Source organism: Maniola jurtina, chromosome 26, assembly GCF_905333055.1.
Source record: "Maniola jurtina chromosome 26, ilManJurt1.1, whole genome shotgun sequence".
Lineage (NCBI taxonomy): Eukaryota > Metazoa > Arthropoda > Insecta > Lepidoptera > Nymphalidae > Maniola > Maniola jurtina.
In genome coordinates, this window is record NC_060054.1 from 2,005,776 (window position 1) to 2,025,000 (window position 19,225).

Below are 19,225 nucleotides of genomic sequence, written 5' to 3' on the forward strand. Positions count from 1 at the left end.
CAAAGTTTTGTAACTATACATACTTGTATAAAATAGTGTAAGTGGTAGATGCATTTGACAATTCAAAAGTAATTTTAGAAGGTTTTTAAATAACAGAATATTTCATTCTATTTCTATCTTAATCATTTCCACCTTCCATAATGAATTTGAAATGTAAACCATATGTATTAGGGTTAGCTTTTGAAAGGGTCTATATACATAATATGCATTGGAGCTTAAAATAAAAGCTTGGAGCGTTATAAAGGAGTTACCAGCACTGGTGAGGGGACAGCGCCAGTACGAATCCGCCTTGAGCCACTCTCTGTTTCATAAATGTCGTCGTTCAGAAAATGCTGCGTGCAGACCACAGCAGGCTCTGGCAGGAGAGTGTCTTGTTTGCCGAGGGCTCTGAGCCAAGCAGCACGGAGATGCACTTCTCTGGGGAACCTGGAAATTACATCCTGTACTTTGACACGGAGCTTCCGTAACGTGCGACTCTTAGTTAAACAAAACGCAAATAGCTCTGCCTGGAGGGGAGCTCTAGAGTTGGATACAGACTCGCTCGGTTTGTGGACGTGCAGTTGTGACCTGTGCTCCGATTAGCCTGGGTTGGCGGGAGGCAGGGCTATAAGGTGGCTCAGTCAGTGACCGCTCTACCAACGAAGCACAGCCACAAGATTCTAGGTTATAGTATATGTACTTACTTATATAACAAAGGTTATAATGAAACACTCACTCGTGAAATGTAATCTCCTCGGATTCGGAGACGACCTCCGCCGTGGTTTTGCAGAAGGGCACACAGCACCGCATTGCCATTTTCCCTAAAAGGCGCAATGGCGCAATTAATTGTAGGTAATAGTTTTGTAGGACAAATTTTGTACTGACAGCAGCAGTGTACACTAAGGTCACAATATTACAAAGTCTCAAGCCTCAATCTCAATTGACTGAATTCGCCATTTTGTAGTGTTTTGAAGAAGGCAGAAGCAGAAGACCAGAGTAGTATATTCTTTGCAGAAGACTGAAGAACTCTTTGTTTTGTTTTTTCTGTAGCTCGATTCCGAAACCAGCATCACTCATTATTACAATCATTACTGGTCTGTGATCACAATTGTTGTTATTGGCTTATTTAATGCTATTCTAGTTGCAACAATGCATTGTAGCCAATAGTGAGCGAGCGTCAACCAATCAGAGGTGATTGCGATCGGCACACTTGCTGTCATCGCAATCGAGCTGTGATCTAGAAGACTCGATATGACATTGATGTACAAGCAGAACGGGTAACATTGTTATATTAGAGAGGGGCTTTAGGTCATTGGTGCCACTTTTAATAAAAGTTTTGCAAGTGATTAATTACTTAACAGTTTACATTATAAAGGAAAAATGTAAAGATTAAAAAGCCGTAGATTTTTTGAAAATAGAATTTTTGTTTTATAACAAAGTTACCATAGACCTAAGATTTTTCGCTTCATACTAAATTTATGAAAGTTACCATACAAGTTTGCGTAACTTTGGGATCGAAACATTTTAATATGGTAGATACCTACAACTATTGAAAAACTGGTCAAGTGCGAGTCAGACTCTCGTACTGAGGGTTCCGTGCTCGGGTATTTTTTCGACACTGCACGATAAATCAAAAACGCCTAAAAATAAATAATAATCTGTTTTAGAATGTACAGATATAGCCCTTTCACAGGATATCCCTCTTCGTATAGTATCTTACTTTGAAAATAATTGAAAATAGGTACTAAATTATTATTATTGTTCATGAAGAGATGTCGTCAAGTTGTTCAAGATGAGATCCTTCAAAGGGTTCCTTTTTCCTTTTGAGGTACGGAACCCTAAAAATAATATGACGTGTTTAATTTTATATTGTACCAATCATTTTAAATTTTGTTGTTCTTATAAATCTGATAATATAAGGCACAGAGTAGTTTTTACATTAAGGTTACCACTTACAATCCAATGGGCGCTACGAGCATGCGGGAGGTGTGTGTGGTGAAACGTAGGTATAGGGACAGCACTGCGGCCCTGACGCACCAGACTTGTAGACGTTTTCAACAAGTGGTAAGTATTAATGTGGTTTTTGAAAATTGAATTATGCAGGAATAACAAAAATCTAAAGACCTGAATTTAATATATCGCTGCAAAAACCCAATAGATCATTTTTTTTAATGACTTTGCATTGAGTTTTCGACTTACAATGTTTAACACGTTTACAATGTTACCTGTGACGACTGTAGAAAAAGGATGCTTTTTTTATCTCGAAAACTGAAAGAGATTCCTTAAATGTTTATCATACTAGTAATTAGTTGCGGCGGAAATGTTCCTCTCAAGTATATAACCCTACCTATTTAAAAAATTGTCAGTTTCAAAGGTTTACTAACTGAAAATCTGTAGATACTTTAACCACCCGTGCGAAGCCATGGCGGGTCGTAGTTTAATTTTAACATGTGAGGAAACCCGCATGCCTAAAACTGAGAGTTCGCCATAGTGCTCTCAAATGTGTGTGAAGTCTGCCAATCCGTACCTTGGCTTGTTGCCAAACCCTTCTCATGAGCGGAGACCCGTGCTCAGTAGTGAAGCAGCGATGGGTTGATGGTTATGATGATAGGATGCTATAGCCGCTCAAATGAAACTGCAATAGTAGGTAGGCACATACTTTATTACTAAATAATAAATAGAAAAATTAAATATAATTCTTACAGGTTAAAAATTGAATTTACATTTGAATTACTCCCACAGTAATTGGGCATATAAATCGTTTTCGTAGAACTCCTCCAAGCCGAGATAAACTTGAACGCATCACATTTTGTATTGCTCATAGCTCACAAGGCAAAGGCTTCTGGCAGTGTGAGTCCTCAGGCGGCTCACTACACTCCTGTCTGTACATTAGCGCAGGTGGCGCCAAACTTCTAGTTCGCTCTGAAGTTGCGACGAGTGAGGTATATCCCAACTTAATATTATATATTACTTTACTTACTTACATTACTTACTTATATTACTTGTAATTGAGTACTTTGATGACAGTGAATTTTCAACCATTTAGGTATCTTTGATACATTTAAGGAATAAAAATTTGTATTTGATTATTTATTACTCGTTACTATTGATTTTCTTATTTTATATTCTTTTTTAATTGTGACTAAATTAACTCTCTTTTCAAAAATGTAATTTAGTTAAGGGGCAAGCGACGGGTTACGCGGGCAGCGTAATTCAAATTTAATTTGGTTTTTCGCAGTAAACTAATACGACACCGTAGGCTTATGGCATTTTAATCGCGACAATGGCAGTATCATCCTCACAGGTCTATATAAAAATCTTTACTTGAAAGGGTCCAGTTTAAGAAATTAGCTCTAGTATCGACTAATTAATAGGTATAGTCTTAACACAAAATAATTCAATGAGACTATTTTTGCACACTGTCTGCGGCAGTAGGTTGTGTTCGTGTATAACTATTGCACTACTAACTGTTATTTACCCAATTTTGCAAAATAAATATGATTACATGAAGTCGGAGCGGACCGTCAGTTAGCGTTAACAAATTATAATTATTAAACACATGTGGCTACCGGCGCCGCGTCGGTGCCGCCATTTTATCACGTGGGCATACAACAGTATACACAAAACGGCGGCGTAGGGCCGCGGCCGGTGCGGCGACTCATGTTTGCTTACACTAACTCACGCCGCGCCGGCTTCATGCGCAGGAGGCTCGGAGTGAACTAGCAGTTTAGCGACAGCTGGCCTTGCATTACTGACCAGCCAAAGCCGCGGCGCTTAGCCAGTGTGAGTCCTCATGTGACTCACTAAACTACTGTTTACTGTAAATTTATAATTGCACAACTTACACACGAAAGGCTTTTCGCCAGTGTGAGTCCTCATGTGACGCACTAACTTACCATTTTCTGTACATTTATATTTACATAACTTACACACAAAAGGCTTTTCGCCAGTGTGAGTCCTCATATGAATAACTAACTTACCATTTTCTGTACATTTGTATTTACATAACTTACAAGCGAAAGGCTTTTCGCCAGTGTGAGTCCTCATGTGACTCACTAAACTACTGTTTACTGTACATTTATAATCACACAACTTACACACGAAAGGCTTTTCGCCAGTGTGAGTCCTCATGTGCTTCACTAAATCACTATTTACTGCACATTTATAATTGCACATCTTACAAACGAAAGGCTTTTCGCCAGTGTGAGTCCTCATGTGCTTCACTAAACTACTGTTTACTGTACATTTATAATCACACAACTTACACACAAAAGGCTTTTCGCCAGTGTGAGTCCTCATATGAATAACTAACTTACCATTTTCTGTACATTTGTATTTACATAACTTACAAGCGAAAGGCTTTTCGCCAGTGTGAGTCCTCATGTGACTCACTAAACTACTGTTTACTGTACATTTATAATCACACAACTTACACACGAAAGGCTTTTCGCCAGTGTGAGTCCTCATGTGCTTCACTAAATCACTATTTACTGCACATTTATAATTGCACATCTTACAAACGAAAGGCTTTTCGCCAGTGTGAGTCCTCATGTGCTTCACTAAACTACTGTTTACTGTACATTTATAATCACACAACTTACACACAAAAGGCTTTTCGCCAGTGTGAGTCCTCATATGAATAACTAACTTACCATTTTCTGTACATTTGTATTTACATAACTTACAAGCGAAAGGCTTTTCGCCAGTGTGAGTCCTCATGTGACTCACTAAACTACTGTTTACTGTACATTTATAATCACACAACTTACACACGAAAGGCTTTTCGCCAGTGTGAGTCCTCATGTGCTTCACTAAATCACTATTTACTGCACATTTATAATTGCACATCTTACAAACGAAAGGCTTTTCGCCAGTGTGAGTCCTCATGTGCTTCACTAAACTACTGTTTACTGTACATTTATAATCACACAACTTACACACAAAAGGCTTTTCGCCAGTGTGAGTCCTCATATGAATAACTAACTTACCATTTTCTGTACATTTGTATTTACATAACTTACAAGCGAAAGGCTTATCGCCAGTGTGAGTCCTCATGTGACGCACTAAACTACCATTTCGTGCAAATTTGTATTTACATAACTTGCACACAAAAGGCTTATCGCCAGTGTGAGTCCTCCTGGGGCTCGATGACGTACTACTTTGAGTGAATTTGCGCTCCCTTAACTTACATGAGAAAGTGTTTGCATAAGTGTGCACCCTAATGTGGGTAACTAAGGAACTTTTCTGTTGAAATATCTTTTGGCACACGTCACAGATATACTGTATCTGGTCAGTATAGTTTCCTAACTGTGTACTGGATATATCCTGGGAATTGTGTTCGTTTTTTAAAAGAACATTTGGCCTCGCTGTTCGCAAATTGATATTATCACTTATTTTCGCCAACGATTCCTTCAGTTTTAGTAAGGGGTCCTGGGATTTCCCTGAATATTCAAAAATGTTTGTATTATTTTCGAAAGACAATATATCCAACTCGTCGTCTGTATCAGTCGGATGTTCTTCGTTTCCGTGATTGGTCGCGAGTACCGAAGGAGCGACTGAAACAAAAAAACGGGTCATACTTAATCCATGCTAATATTATTAATGTGAAAGTATGTCTGTGTGTCTGCTTCCATTTTACGGCCCATCAGGTAGATAATTTGCATCCCGGATACGGACTCCTATGTCCGTATCCGGGAATCATAGGCTAGTATAATCAGTTCCCACGGGATTAAAAATCTAAATCACGATGGCGCGGCATCATCTAGTTAGGAAATACTTTGTCCAAATGATTATTTTCCACTAAAACGTAATGACTAGCTTTTTCCCGCGCCTTCGTCCATGCAATGCAAGTAAGATAAATGACATAAAATTAAAGCATTCATGTTAAGATCCTAATGCAATATCTCACAATCCTTCCGAACACCCCTAAGGGTACTTGAGGGTGTCCTCCAAACAAATCTCTGGCTCACCTGGCTTAGGCATTGCATCGTCAGTCAGTCAGTCAGTCACAGTGCTGTTTTATATGTGCAGATAGAAGACAAAACATCTGTGACAGACAGATGGGTTAGGTTCCATGAGTGTGAAGTTTTATGTTTTCGAGTAAGAAACTAAGATATCTGTCGCAACATAGGAGCTAAAACGCGTGTAAAGTTAGTTGTCTTACCCGAAGCTTGCTCGCAGTCCCCCGACGACTCCGGCTTGGGAATCATGTGGCTGAAAGGATATAACTCTGTTTGGGCGGCGGCTGGCTCGTCTTCCCGTTTGACTGCAACTGCTTCGTCAGTTGCGGCAGTCGCGTCTAGTTCTGTCCGTCCGTCCGCGTCGGAGTGTGCTATGTACACATCGCAGTAGTCGGGCTCCGACACCGCCGAGACAATGTCGGACTGTAGTTGGTATTTTACGCGGCTTATCAATTTGACATGTCGTATAGTTATCTGAAACGAGTTCATGCCTTTAGGCAGATCTAAGCACCTAAAGATGGCGACTGACCTGAAATGTCATCGTAGCGTAACATTCGCAACGAGCGTGTCCGTTACGGCGTCTGCTAAACATGTGACGCGCACTGACTAGACGAATGCTCACATTGTAACACTACGCTCCAATGACACAGGTGGCACCCTTACATTCTGTTACATATCACAATAAAGTGCATCAAGCATTCCTCACCACTTCATGTCTGTCAAGTAGCTCCATCATCAGGGAGCGCGCTCTCAAGCTCTTGTCTCTGAATGCGCTAAAGTTCACCAGTCTCTGGGCACATTGCACACAGAGCGTTTGTTTGAGCTTTCCTTGACCACACAACTGCAACAAACACAACTAATTCATATACAGTTCCAACTTAGAGCGGCCGTGCACTGCTCGACTGCTCCAGCAGTTGACACCGCTCTTAGACTGCACACTGACTTATCAATGACATAAATATACAACTTACAGGATGTCCCACTAAATGTTTATATGCTTCTTCCAACTGGTATTTACTCATCAGAAACAGCTTGCTGCGAGTGTCCAGGCATATCATGCAGACCTGTGCAAAGTGTTGTAACTATACATACTTGTATAAAATAGTGTAAGTGGAAGATGCATTTGACAATTCAAAAGTTATTTTAGAGGTTTTTCAAATAACAGAAAATTTCTTTCTATTTCTATCCTAATCATTTCCACCTTCCATAATGAATTTGAAATGTAAACCATATGTATTAGGGTTAGCTTTTGAAAGGGTCTATATACAATATACATAATATGCATTGGAGCTTAAAATAAAAGCTTAGTGCGTTATAAAGGAGTTACCAGCACTGGTGAGGGGACAGCACCAGTACGAATCCGCCTTGAGCCACTCTCTGTTTCATAAATGTCATCGTTCAGAAAATGCTGCGAGCAGACCACAGCAGGCTCTGGCAGGAGAGTGTCTTGTTTGCCGAGGGCTCTGAGCCAAGCAGCACGGAGATGCACTTCTCTGGGGAACCTGGAAATTACATCCTGTACTTTGACACGGAGCTTCCGTAACGTGCGACTCTTAGTTAAACAAAACGCAAATAGCTCTGCCTGGAGGGGAGCTCTAGAGTTGGATACAGACTCGCTCGGTTTGTGGACGCGCAGTTGTGACCTGTGCTCCGATCAGCCTTGGTTGGCGTGAGGCAGGGCTATAAGGTGGCTCAGTCAGTGACCGCTCTACCGACAAAGCATGGCCACAAGTTTCTAGGTTGTAGTTAAGTATATTGTACTTACTTAAAGGTTATAATGAAACACTCACTCGTGAAATGTAATCTCCTCGGATTCAGAGACGACCTCCGCAGTGGTTTTGCAGAAGGGCACACAGCAACGCATTGCCATTTCCTTAAAAGGCGCAATTAATTGAAGGTAATATTTTTTTGAACTGATATCAGTAGCGTACACCAAGGTCACACGTGTCCTAAATTCCTAAATTGCTAGTGGTAGTCAATACAAATTATAAAAGTACAGACCCGAATCTTAACTCATACAAAACACAAAACCACATAGCACAAAACACACAACAACCAAAGAAAATATAATGATAATCACAACGTTTTTAATAACAACTAACAAACGTTATATTATGTACCTACTGTCGCTGTCGGCTGAATCCGTCATTTTTTTTAAAACACCGATTTTGAAATAGGTACAGTGTTGCCAGATGTCGAAAGTGTTTTCTCGTACCATGGATGTCAAATATCTCGTACTTTCGGAACATAATCTCTTACAACTTTTTTAATGAAGATAGTTTATATTTTTTAGCCGATCGGATCGCCCTGCAGTATCATGGCCGCATTGTCATAATTATATCTCTATGACCAGTATAGTGTATTATCTATGAATGTCACAGGGTAATGTTCTGTGTAACTAATACCTAATCTGTGGTTTAGACTTTGTCTGTGTTGGTGTTGGCTGGCGGGCGTGCTCTGCCTTATTGGAGTGTTTTTTTTTTTTTTTTGTTAAAACTGACTGGAAAGCACTCTAATGGGGTGCCGTGCGTATGTCGGCGAGCGCCGGCACAGACAGGGTCTATAATTGTATATAGTTTAACTAACTTGTTACAACTAACTACAAACTTGACATTGGCTAATCTTTGTAAAGCCAGACGAGAGAGAAAGAAAAAAAAAAAATCTGTGGTTCTGGCCACCGATCAGAAACAAAAGAGAAAAGAGGTTCTGTGGTGGTTCTGTGCGTCATGCGTGGTTCTGTCTGTGTGGTAACAATCTCGGACCAGAAAAATTAGGATAACATAAACAAAACAAATACGATCTGGATCACCTAAGCACAAACCAGTAATCAAAGAGTATGTAATGACTACGTTATACCAGTAATCTGCATCGGATACTGATAGCACCGACCAGAAAAAGAAGTGATAGGTAGCAGTTCTTGGCACAGACCAGTGGTGCTTATAGGAAAGATGTCCAATATTACTGTGAAGAGAAGCAAGGGACCTTTAGTAGATCCTGCTTTGTGCAGATGCTGCCACTCTATAAAAAAATGTCGCCTTCTTACCTCGGAGTACGAATTCATGGGTGCCAAGGAGGTGTATTCTGATATGTTTATGGATATCTTTGGTCTCCTGGTACGTACAGATATAGATTCAAATTCAAGATCATCATTAAAACACTCTGCCCAACAGAGTTGTTTATATATGGGACTAGCTGATGCCTGCGACTTCGTTCGCGTGGATGTAGGTTTTTTAAAATTCCCGTGGGAACTCTTTGATTTCCGGGATAAAAGTAGTCTGTGTGCTAATCCAGGGCATAATCTATCTCCATTCTAAATTTCAGCCCAATCCGTCGAGTAGTTTTTGCGTGAAGGAGTAACAAACATACACACACACACACACTTACAAACTTTCGCCTTTATAATATTATAGTGTGATTAGTGTGATTATTTGAAACGCATAGTCATACCTCTGAAAAATCAATGATATGTGCCGGAAGTGCTGTAAAAAAAATCATTAATGGATAAACTTAACTGTCAAATATGTGAGGAAATTCAAGATGAGTTATGTACCTGTCTAATTTTATGAATCTAGGTCAACGGGAAGTACCCTATAAGTTTTGATTCCCTTTTATTACCAGACATGGTAGACAGACAATGAAGTGATCCTATAAGGGAACTCTTTTCTCTCGCTATATGGGACCCCAAAAGCAGTGAATTATGAGGTCTAAATTGAAACATGCTTGCCAAGATGTCTATTCACTCTTACAGTTAAAGTACTTAGGTAAAAGATTCAGTTTTCCACTAGTAAGGTTTTTGCAAGCTGTGATAGCCTAGCGGTTAGAACGTACGCCTCCTAATCGGAGGTCGGGGCTTCGATCCCAGGCACACACCACTAACTTTTCAGTTATAACGGCCGTATTCACAAACGTTACTATGAGGTCTCACAGTGCGCTCGAACGCATAGTGTAGGTTCCACATATCAGATCATTGTAAATTGATGTGATACAGTCATCTGATTGGTGGAACCTACACTGCACGTTCGAGCTCACTATGAGACCTCATAGTAACGTTTGTGAATACGGGTGTATGTGCGTTTTAATCAATTAAATATCACTTGCTTTAACGGTGAAGGAAAACACTGTGAGGAAACCTTCATGCATGTTCTCCATGTTCTCAAAGGTGTGTGTAGTCTGCCAATCTGCATTGGGCCAGCGTGGCAGACTATAGCCTAAACCCTTCTCATTCTGAGAGGAGACCCGTACTCAGTAGTGGGGCGGAAATGGGTTGATCATGATCAAGGTTTTTGCAAAGTTTTGAATATTGGAATCAAAAGCATTGACAGTATAAAGCCCAAAACAGTTTATTTTTTATTTTTGTGTATGTCTGACTTCCGTATTCACAATCATTACTATGAGGTCTCACAGTGCGCTCGAACGCACAGTTTAAGTTCCACCAATCAGATCATTGTAAATTGACGTGACACAGTCTATTTTAAAATTACTGAACAGATTGGAATTCAACTTAGCATACTTCTCTTCTTTGCTTACTCAGGATTTGTGTTATACTACAGCTGTCTCACCTGGACGGGGACAACACGGAGTGCGGTATATGCGCCACCTGCGTGTGTCGACTGCGGGAAGCCGCTGACTTCAGGAAGCAAGTGCTGCAATCAGAGCAGATGTTCCTCGAGGCGCGTCTCCGGGGTGAGGATCTGTGTTGTACTACAGCTGTCTCACCTGGACGGGGACAACACGGAGTGCGGTATATGCGCCACCTGCGTGTGTCGACTGCGGGAAGCCGCTGACTTCAGGAAGCAAGTGCTGCAATCAGAGCAGATGTTCCTCGAGGCGCGTCTCCGGGGTGAGGATCTGTGTTGTACTACAGCTGTCTCACCTGGACGGGGACAACACGGAGTGCGGTATATGCGCCACCTGCGTGTGTCGACTGCGGGAAGCCGCTGACTTCAGGAAGCAAGTGCTGCAATCAGAGCAGATGTTCCTCGAGGCGCGTCTCCGGGGTGAGGATCTGTGTTGTACTACAGCTGTCTCACCTGGACGGGGACAACACGGAGTGCGGTATATGCGCCACCTGCGTGTGTCGACTGCGGGAAGCCGCTGACTTCAGGAAGCAAGTGCTGCAATCAGAGCAGATGTTCCTCGAGGCGCGTCTCCGGGGTGAGGATCTGTGTTGTACTACAGCTGTCAGGATTCTTGAATTTTGCTCTATGCCACCTCTTTTTTGCCCCGCTTATGACCCTGCAGCACCTATCTGCGCAACGTTTGTTGACCTCTAGCGTCAATTCAATCAATCAATCAATTCAATCATATTTATTGCGAATTTGGGTTAGTATACAGATCTTAAAACTATTTTATTGTTAGGTTCTGCCAAATTCTACCTTTCGCCATGCAATAATACAATAACACAGTCATGAATACTATCTTGTCATTTCATTATAAATATATAATAATCTAATTATTATTACAATTCATTCAACATTTAAGAAATTCAATTTTTTTTAAATCAGTCCGATGTTATTTTGCAATATTTTGCGAACTTTTAAAATTCAGGATCCTCAATTTTGTGTTTTTTATGTGGTATCTTATCAGTAATCATCAGTAGTTACTATCAACTGCCATCGTTGCTGGAAGCGTTCAGATTACACCTTGTATTGTTCCCAACAACTTAGGCCAGGCTGCTTGAAGCAGTCAGGATTGACAAAAACAAATAAAACATCTGACTGACGCTAGAGGTCAACGAACGTTCTGTAAATAGGTCACTCGAAGAATTGACCCGAGTTTTGCACGCTATACAATGCGGATTTGGAAAATACCAAATTAATGAAACCACAAGATAATGCAAATGGTTATTGGCATTGGATTGTGAAGATGGTATAATAAAAACGCTAAGTTTTTGCTTAGGGTTCAGTACCTCAAAAGGAAAAACGGAACCCTTATAGGATCACTTTGTTGTCTGTCTGTCTGTCCGTCGTGTCTGTCAAGAAACCTATAGGGTACTTCCCCTTGACTTAGAAAGCTAAATGATAAATCAAAAACTGTTAAATTGAAATTGAAAAAAATACCCGAGAACGGAACCCTCATTGCGCGAGTTTGACTCGCATTTGGCCGGTTGTTTCGTACTGTAGTATGTGACCCACGGCGCCTGAAGCAGCTTTATAATGAACGCACCTTTGAATAAGTAATCAGTATCATTAAAGCACGCTAACCAACGAACAAGTCTTATTGGGCCTCCAATATTACAGTGCCAGTTAAAGGAACCATTGTTTTCACTTGCAGATAACGACAGGAACGTAAAGTTGGAAGTGAAAACTGAAGCGGCGTGCGACTCCGACGCGCGCGATGCCGCTGACGACGCCGCTGATCGGAATGATGGTAATCGACGTTCCATTCACACTGTACGAGAGCGGTGTCTGTTGCTCGACCGTGGCAACAGACACCTTCCACCGTCTGGTGGGAGGCTTCGGCAGTGGCTAGTTACCACCCTACTGGCAAAGACGTGCGTTCCGGTACGATGCCGTATAGAAACCAAAAGAGTATGGGTTTAATGAAAACTGCCGTACCCTTTCCATGTTAGCCTGCTTTCATCTTATATTGCATCATCACTTACCACCAAGTGAGAATGCAGTCAAGGGTTAACTTGTATCTGAACACATTGATGTACAGGTAAATCGCTTTCATATGATACCCCTCTTGGTATAGTTATCTTACTTTAAATTTTAACACACATTTTAATTATTTTTATTTGATGTGACCACAAATTCGCGGTTTTCGGATTTTTTCCTTTGCTTGTGCTATAAGACCTACCTACTTGCCAAATTCACGATTATAGGTCAACGGGAAGTACCCTATAGGTTTCCTTGACAGACACGACGGACGGACAGACAACAAAGTGATCCTATAAGGGTTCCGTTTTCCTTTTGAGGTACGGAACTCTAAAAACAGGCCCTGTTTTTGATGCTGGCAACCCTTAAACCCATTGCAAAATTCCAGATTCAGAAATGGATTCACAAATGGACGAAACAACGAAAGTGGAAGACGTCAACAATGCACAGAAGTCAATGAAGAGTACTAGAAATGGCCACAAACTGAAAGTAAAAGAGCATTTGAGAACGGGCAAGATGCAAAACCTTCACAGAAGGCTGGGCAAAATGTTGAAACCAGGTATACTGTTATTTTTAACCCCCAACCCAAAAAAGAGGGGTGTTATAAGTTAGAAGTGTGTATCTGTCTGTGGCATCGTAGCTCCTGAACTGATGAACCGATTATAATTTAGTTTTTTTTTTGTTTGAAAGGTGGCTTGATCGAGTGTTCTTAGCTATAATCCAAGAAAATCGGTTCAGCCGTTTGAAAGCTATCAGCTCTTTTCTAGTTAACCTTCACTTGGCGGGGGTGTTATAAATTTTTAATTTACACATGTGCATATATTAGATTATTATTAATCCATAGCTATAACAACAAATAATAAAAATATAAAAACATCCACTTTCAAAATTAAAAAGTGTTATTTCTTGTACAATGGCCCTTCGCGTTCGAGTCTCACGTACTTGACCGATTCTTTTTAAACCCATAATAAATTTCCATTTGAAGTACGGAAATCCATGAATTTGTAGTTACGTCACTAAAAAGCGGTTATTTCTTGTACGATGGTACGGAACCATTCTTTCGCGAATCCGAGTCGCACTTGACCGATTTTTTTACCCGACTGCGGCAAAGCCAAAAGGAAGGGTTATGATTTTAGTCTATGTATGTATGTATGGGTGTGTGTATGTTTGTATCTAGATTCTGTGTGTTCCACCATAGTGCCTAAACTACTGGACTAATTTTGATGAATGAGTTGTCAATCGATTCGTCGTAAAGGTCCGGGTGACACGGGCTACACTTTATACGAAAAAATTGACCTAACAGATGTTACATGAAAAAAAGTGGGGGTCTCCAAAAAATATTTTTTGCTATTGTATTGAGTGGGATGTCAGAGGAGAAAATGCTTAGTTCATAAATATAAATGTACTACAACATTAAAATATACCAAGCGACAGAAAAACAATTGTACTATAATATTTCAGCGTTTATTAAGACGATCGCAATCGGGTTTTAGTTTTCAACTTTATTAATAAATAGGCCATCTAATATGCAACTACAAACATTCATAATTTTCGCTTTTCAGAATCACCCGCAGAGAAATCTCAGGCGAAAAAACAGGCGGATGCCCTGGACCAAAACCGCATGGCTCTCAGCAACACCGTCACTATAGTGAACTGTTCGTACGTCTGTCCGTTCCACAATCGAATAAGCTTCTACTATTGCTTCTATTGTAAAGACCAATTCACGAACCCATCGGAACTAAGAGACCACACATTATCCCACGATCCCACAGAACTCTTCGAGAATTCCATAGAGAATAAAAAGATACCGAAAATCGATATCACCAGAATCGATTGTAGGTTATGCCCCGAAAGAATCGACGATCTCGACACATTCAAGAACCACATCACCGCACAACACCAGAAGGTCCTTTATCCTGTCGCGAACGAGTTTTTGAAATTCAAATTGACACTAAACAATCTAACTTGCACCGAGTGCGGTGCCGTGTTCCCTTACTTCGATTCCTTGAAGAAACACATGGTCGATCACTTCGGTACTTACACTTGCGACGTGTGCGGCGCGTGCTTTCTGGAGCACGCGTCCTTGCGCACGCACATAAAGTCCCACAACAAAGTGGACGCGAACTTCCCCTGCGAGATATGCGGCAAGAATCTGAAGTCCAAGTACAGCATGGGGCTGCACGTTGCGACGGTACACGAGAAGAAACCCACGGTCAACTGCTACAAATGCGACGCGGCGTTCCTCTCGTACGCGTTACGCAACCGCCACCTGATCGAGGCGCACGGCGACAAGCGCACGTTCCCTTGCAAGCTGTGCGACAAGGTGTACAACCGCCGGAAAACCTTGATAGAGCACCATCGGCGGAACCATTTGAAGGTCTTCAACCATCAGTGCGAGCTGTGCGACCAGCGGTTTTATTTGCCGTCTCGTTTAAAAGAGCACATGGCCACTCATACTGGGGAAAGGAACTTTAGATGCGAGTTCTGTGACAAGAGCTATCCGAGGCTCCAATCTCTGCAGGAACATGTCAGGTCCCACAGTAGCGACAGACGATATAAATGCGATATGTGTAATACGACGTTCGCTCAGAGCGGCAGTTTGAAAAGTCATATGAAAAACCACCACAATGTCTTCGATTTGGATGTTAGCGAAGGTTTCTAAAGTCAATTTTTTAGGTTTCCGTACCTCAAAAGACGGAACCCTTATGTGATCACTTTGTCTGTCTGTCCGTCCGTCGTGATCTGTAGGGTAGGTACTTCCCGTTGACCTAGAATCATGAAAGGCAGGTAGCTAGATAGCACAAGTAAAGGAAAAAATGCGAGAACTGTGAATTAGTGGTTAAATCACGAAAAGTAAATTAAAATGTGTTTCAATTTTCAAAGTAAGATAACTATACCAAGTGGGGTATCACATGAAAGGGCTTTACTTGTACATTCTAAAACAGATTTTTATTTATTTTTAAGCGTAATAGTTTTTGATTTATTGTGCAAAATGTCGGAAAAATACCCGAGTACGGAACCCTAGGTGCGCGAGTCTGACTCGCACTTGGCCGGTTTTTATGTAAAGCGTTAAGCTGGAGATTGACTTGTAACATTTAGGTATAACTAGCTGTGCCCGCGACTTCGTTCGCGTGGAATAGTGACTTTTCGGGCAGCATGTACGTTAAAAATGTTTGCCGTGATTCTTTAAATTGACATAACTTTTTTATTTATGAACCGATTGACATTAAATAAACACTAAATGTTAAGTGAAGCTTACTAAAATATATTAGTGAAAACCGTATCTAAATCGAATAAGCCGTTTCTGATATTAGCGTGCACAAACACACAGACAAACAGACAAAAAAAATTTTATTACAATTTCGGGTTCGGCATCGATATAATAACAACCCCTGCTTCTTTTTTTTATATATTTCCATTGTACAGACACCACTTTTCTACAATTTTATTATATGTATAGATGTATCGAGTTTTTGTTATTTAAACCAAAGGCTGACTTGTAATGTTAGTACTAAACTAGTCTCACTAGTTCAACGGTTGAACTAATCGGTTGAACTAGTGAAACCATCGTAACTAGGTGATTGCGATAGTCACATTGTAGCTGTCACTTAACCGTAATTGAGCAGCAGCTTTCACTAGCTCGACAGACTCTTACCTCCTGCGTAGAAGGATTAGGTTGTTCAAAATTTAGTGAAGGTGGAAGCGACGGGCCTGCCCGCGAAATTCAAATTTCACTTGGTTTTTCGCAATTTGTAAACTAATACGCCAAAGAAGGCTTGTGGCATTCTAATTCCGCCAATGGCAATATCATCCTCACAGGTTTATATAAAAATCTTTACTTGCTCTAGTATCGACTAATTTCTTAAACTGGAAATCTATTCGTAGTATCGACTATAACCTATAAATTATTAGTCTTTAATTTCTTAAACTGGACCCTTTCAAGCAAATATTTTTATATAAACCTGTGAGGATGATACTGCCATTGTCGCAATTAGAATGCCATAAGCCTTTGTTGGCGTATTAGTTTACAAATTGCGAAAAACCAAGTTAAATTTGAATTTCGCGGAGAATTTAGTTTGAATTATTATTATCCATACTATAATATAATAAATGCGAAAGTGTGTCTGTCTGTCTGCTACCTTTTCACGGCCCAACAGTTTAACCGATTCGGATAAAGGTACAGAGTTAGCTTATATCCCTGGGACGGACATAGGTTAATTTATATCCCGGATTACTACAGACCCATCCGCATCCCATAATCCATTCCAATTTGTATGAAATTGGTTTTTTACGCATTATACATACCTATTCTAATCAATTGGTTGTTGTGTAATATGCCTATATTCATGTAAAAAATAATACATATTATTAATTTTTATAATATTCAAAATAAATTATTATTAGTTTTATTTCTGTTGTTTCACTACTTACCTTTTAATATAATAGTTACTGGAAATGTGTGTTGCAGTCAAAACTACTTTTAACTGAAAAACAGTAGAAACTAGTTAAGGTGGAAGCGACGGGCCTAACCGCGAAATTCAAATTTAATTTGGTTTATCGCAATTTGTAAACTAATACGACACCGTAGGCTTATGGTAGGTATTTTAATTGCGACAATGGCAGTATCATCCTCACAGGTTTATATAAAAATCTTTACTTGCTCTAGTATCGACTAATTTCTTAAACTGGACCCTTTCAAGTAAAGATTTTTATATAAACCTGTGGAGATGATACTGCCATTGGCGCTATTAGAATACCATAAGCCTACGTTGTCGTATTAGTTTACAAATTGCGAAAACCCAAATTAAATTTGAATTACGCGGCGGTGCATGTCGTATGCTGCATGTTGTACCTACCATACAGATTTGTGTGGCGCGGATTATAGCAAACTAGCTGATGCCCGCGACTTCGTTCGCGTGGATGTAGGTTTTTTAAAATTCCCGTGGGAACTCTTTAATTTTCCGGGATAAAATGTAGCCTATGTGCTAATCCAGGGTATAATCTATCTCCATTCTAAACAGCCCAATCCGTGCAGTAGTTTTTGCGTGAAGGAGTAACAAACATACACAACATACAAACTTTCTCCTTTGTAATATTAGTGTGATTAAGCATTTGGTTCCTTGCATATCATAGACTTCCGCAAAATAACGCCTGCTTCTATACTACGAGTGCGTACGCCGATTCCGTAAAACCTGCATCAATCATTATTACAACTGCTATTGTGATTGGCTGAATTTATGTTATTCTTGTTGCAACAATGCATTGTAGCCAATAGTGAGCGAGCGTCAACCAATCAGAGGTGAATGCAATCATGACATTGTAGCTGTCATTTTATCGCAATTGAGCAGCAAAATAGCGCGAGGACTTCGTCTGTGATGGCGTTTGCTGGCGCGCGTGCTGTGCTTGTTTGGAGTGTTTTTTTTTTTGTTAATAGTGGCTGGTTTTTGTGTTAGTTGGTGTTTTTTGGTGGTGGAACTGACTGGGAAGCGCTCTAAAGGGGCGCCGCGCGTATGTCGGCGGGCGCCGGCGCAGACGGAGTCCATACTTCTATAAATTCAATAACTTGAAAATATCACAAACTTGACATTGGCTAATCAGAGTAAAGCCAGATTTAAAGAAAAAAAAAATAGCGCGAGCGTCGTACAGGGCGTCCCCCCGCATCAAACCCCGATTGCAGTCTCGACCTATCGTGTACTAAACATTGGACATGCGTAGACATTCCGTAAATGTCTATTCGTCAAAAAAACGCCGGAATAAATTTTCACTCATTTTATTATACTTAAAATTACAATAAATTAACAGTTTTACACAAGTTAGCTGTACTCGGGGTGCTGAGTCTTCATGTGGCCCTTCAGACTGCAGTTCTGTATGAAGGCCTGTCCACACACGTGGCAGCGGTAGCGGCGGTCGTTGGTGTGGATGCGCACGTGGTCCTTCAGCGCCTCGAGGCGAGGGTAGGTCGACACAAGTTAGCTGTACTCGGGGTGCTGAGTCTTCATGTGGCCCTTCAGACTGCAGTTCTGTATGAAGGCCTGTCCACACACGTGGCAGCGGTAGCGGCGGTCGTTGGTGTGGATGCGCACGTGGTCCTTCAGCGCCTCGAGGCGAGGGTAGGTCGACACAAGTTAGCTGTACTCGGGGTGCTGAGTCTTCATGTGGCCCTTCAGACTGCAGTTCTGTATGAAGGCCTGTCCACACACGTGGCAGCGGTAGCGGCGGTCGTTGGTGTGGATGCGCACGTGGTCCTTCAGCGCCTCGAGGCGAGGGTAGGTCGACACAAGTTAGCTGTACTCGGGGTGCTGAGTCTTCATGTGGCCCTTCAGACTGCAGTTCTGTATGAAGGCCTGTCCACACACGTGGCAGCGGTAGCGGCGGTCGTTGGTGTGGATGCGCACGTGGTCCTTCAGCGCCTCGAGGCGAGGGTAGGTCGACACAAGTTAGCTGTACTCGGGGTGCTGAGTCTTCATGTGGCCCTTCAGACTGCAGTTCTGTATGAAGGCCTGTCCACACACGTGGCAGCGGTAGCGGCGGTCGTTGGTGTGGATGCGCACGTGGTCCTTCAGCGCCTCGAGGCGAGGGTAGGTCGACACAAGTTAGCTGTACTCGGGGTGCTGAGTCTTCATGTGGCCCTTCAGACTGCAGTTCTGTATGAAGGCCTGTCCACACACGTGGCAGCGGTAGCGGCGG

General features: G+C 41.4%; 2 protein-coding genes across 3 annotated transcripts; one reads left to right on the plus strand and one right to left on the minus strand.

The window, feature by feature from the left end:
- Window positions 1-3,253: 3,253 nt before the first annotated feature.
- LOC123878475 (zinc finger protein 271-like) lies at window positions 3,254-8,078 on the minus strand. Of its 2 annotated transcripts, none has more exons than XM_045925652.1 (7): window positions 8,060-8,078; window positions 7,730-7,812; window positions 7,267-7,441; window positions 6,911-7,003; window positions 6,646-6,780; window positions 6,143-6,413; window positions 3,254-5,534 (listed from the first exon to the last, which is right to left on the minus strand). In XM_045925652.1, exons 2-7 carry the CDS (start codon window positions 7,807-7,809, stop codon window positions 3,754-3,756), a joined length of 2,535 nt encoding a protein of 844 aa, XP_045781608.1. In that variant the 5' UTR covers window positions 7,810-7,812; window positions 8,060-8,078; the 3' UTR covers window positions 3,254-3,753. The 2 variants fall into 2 exon arrangements, with proteins under 2 accessions (XP_045781608.1, XP_045781607.1); XM_045925651.1 differs by having other exon boundaries at window positions 8,064-8,075.
- A 580-nt stretch (window positions 8,079-8,658) lies between these two features.
- LOC123878567 (zinc finger and SCAN domain-containing protein 12-like) lies at window positions 8,659-15,723 on the plus strand. Its single transcript, XM_045925840.1, has 5 exons — window positions 8,659-9,052; window positions 10,490-10,622; window positions 12,213-12,308; window positions 12,927-13,097; window positions 14,101-15,723. The coding sequence occupies exons 1-5, from the start codon at window positions 8,888-8,890 to the stop codon at window positions 15,198-15,200; spliced, it is 1,665 nt and encodes a 554-aa protein (XP_045781796.1). The 5' UTR covers window positions 8,659-8,887; the 3' UTR covers window positions 15,201-15,723.
- The last annotated feature ends 3,502 nt before the right edge of the window (window positions 15,724-19,225 follow it).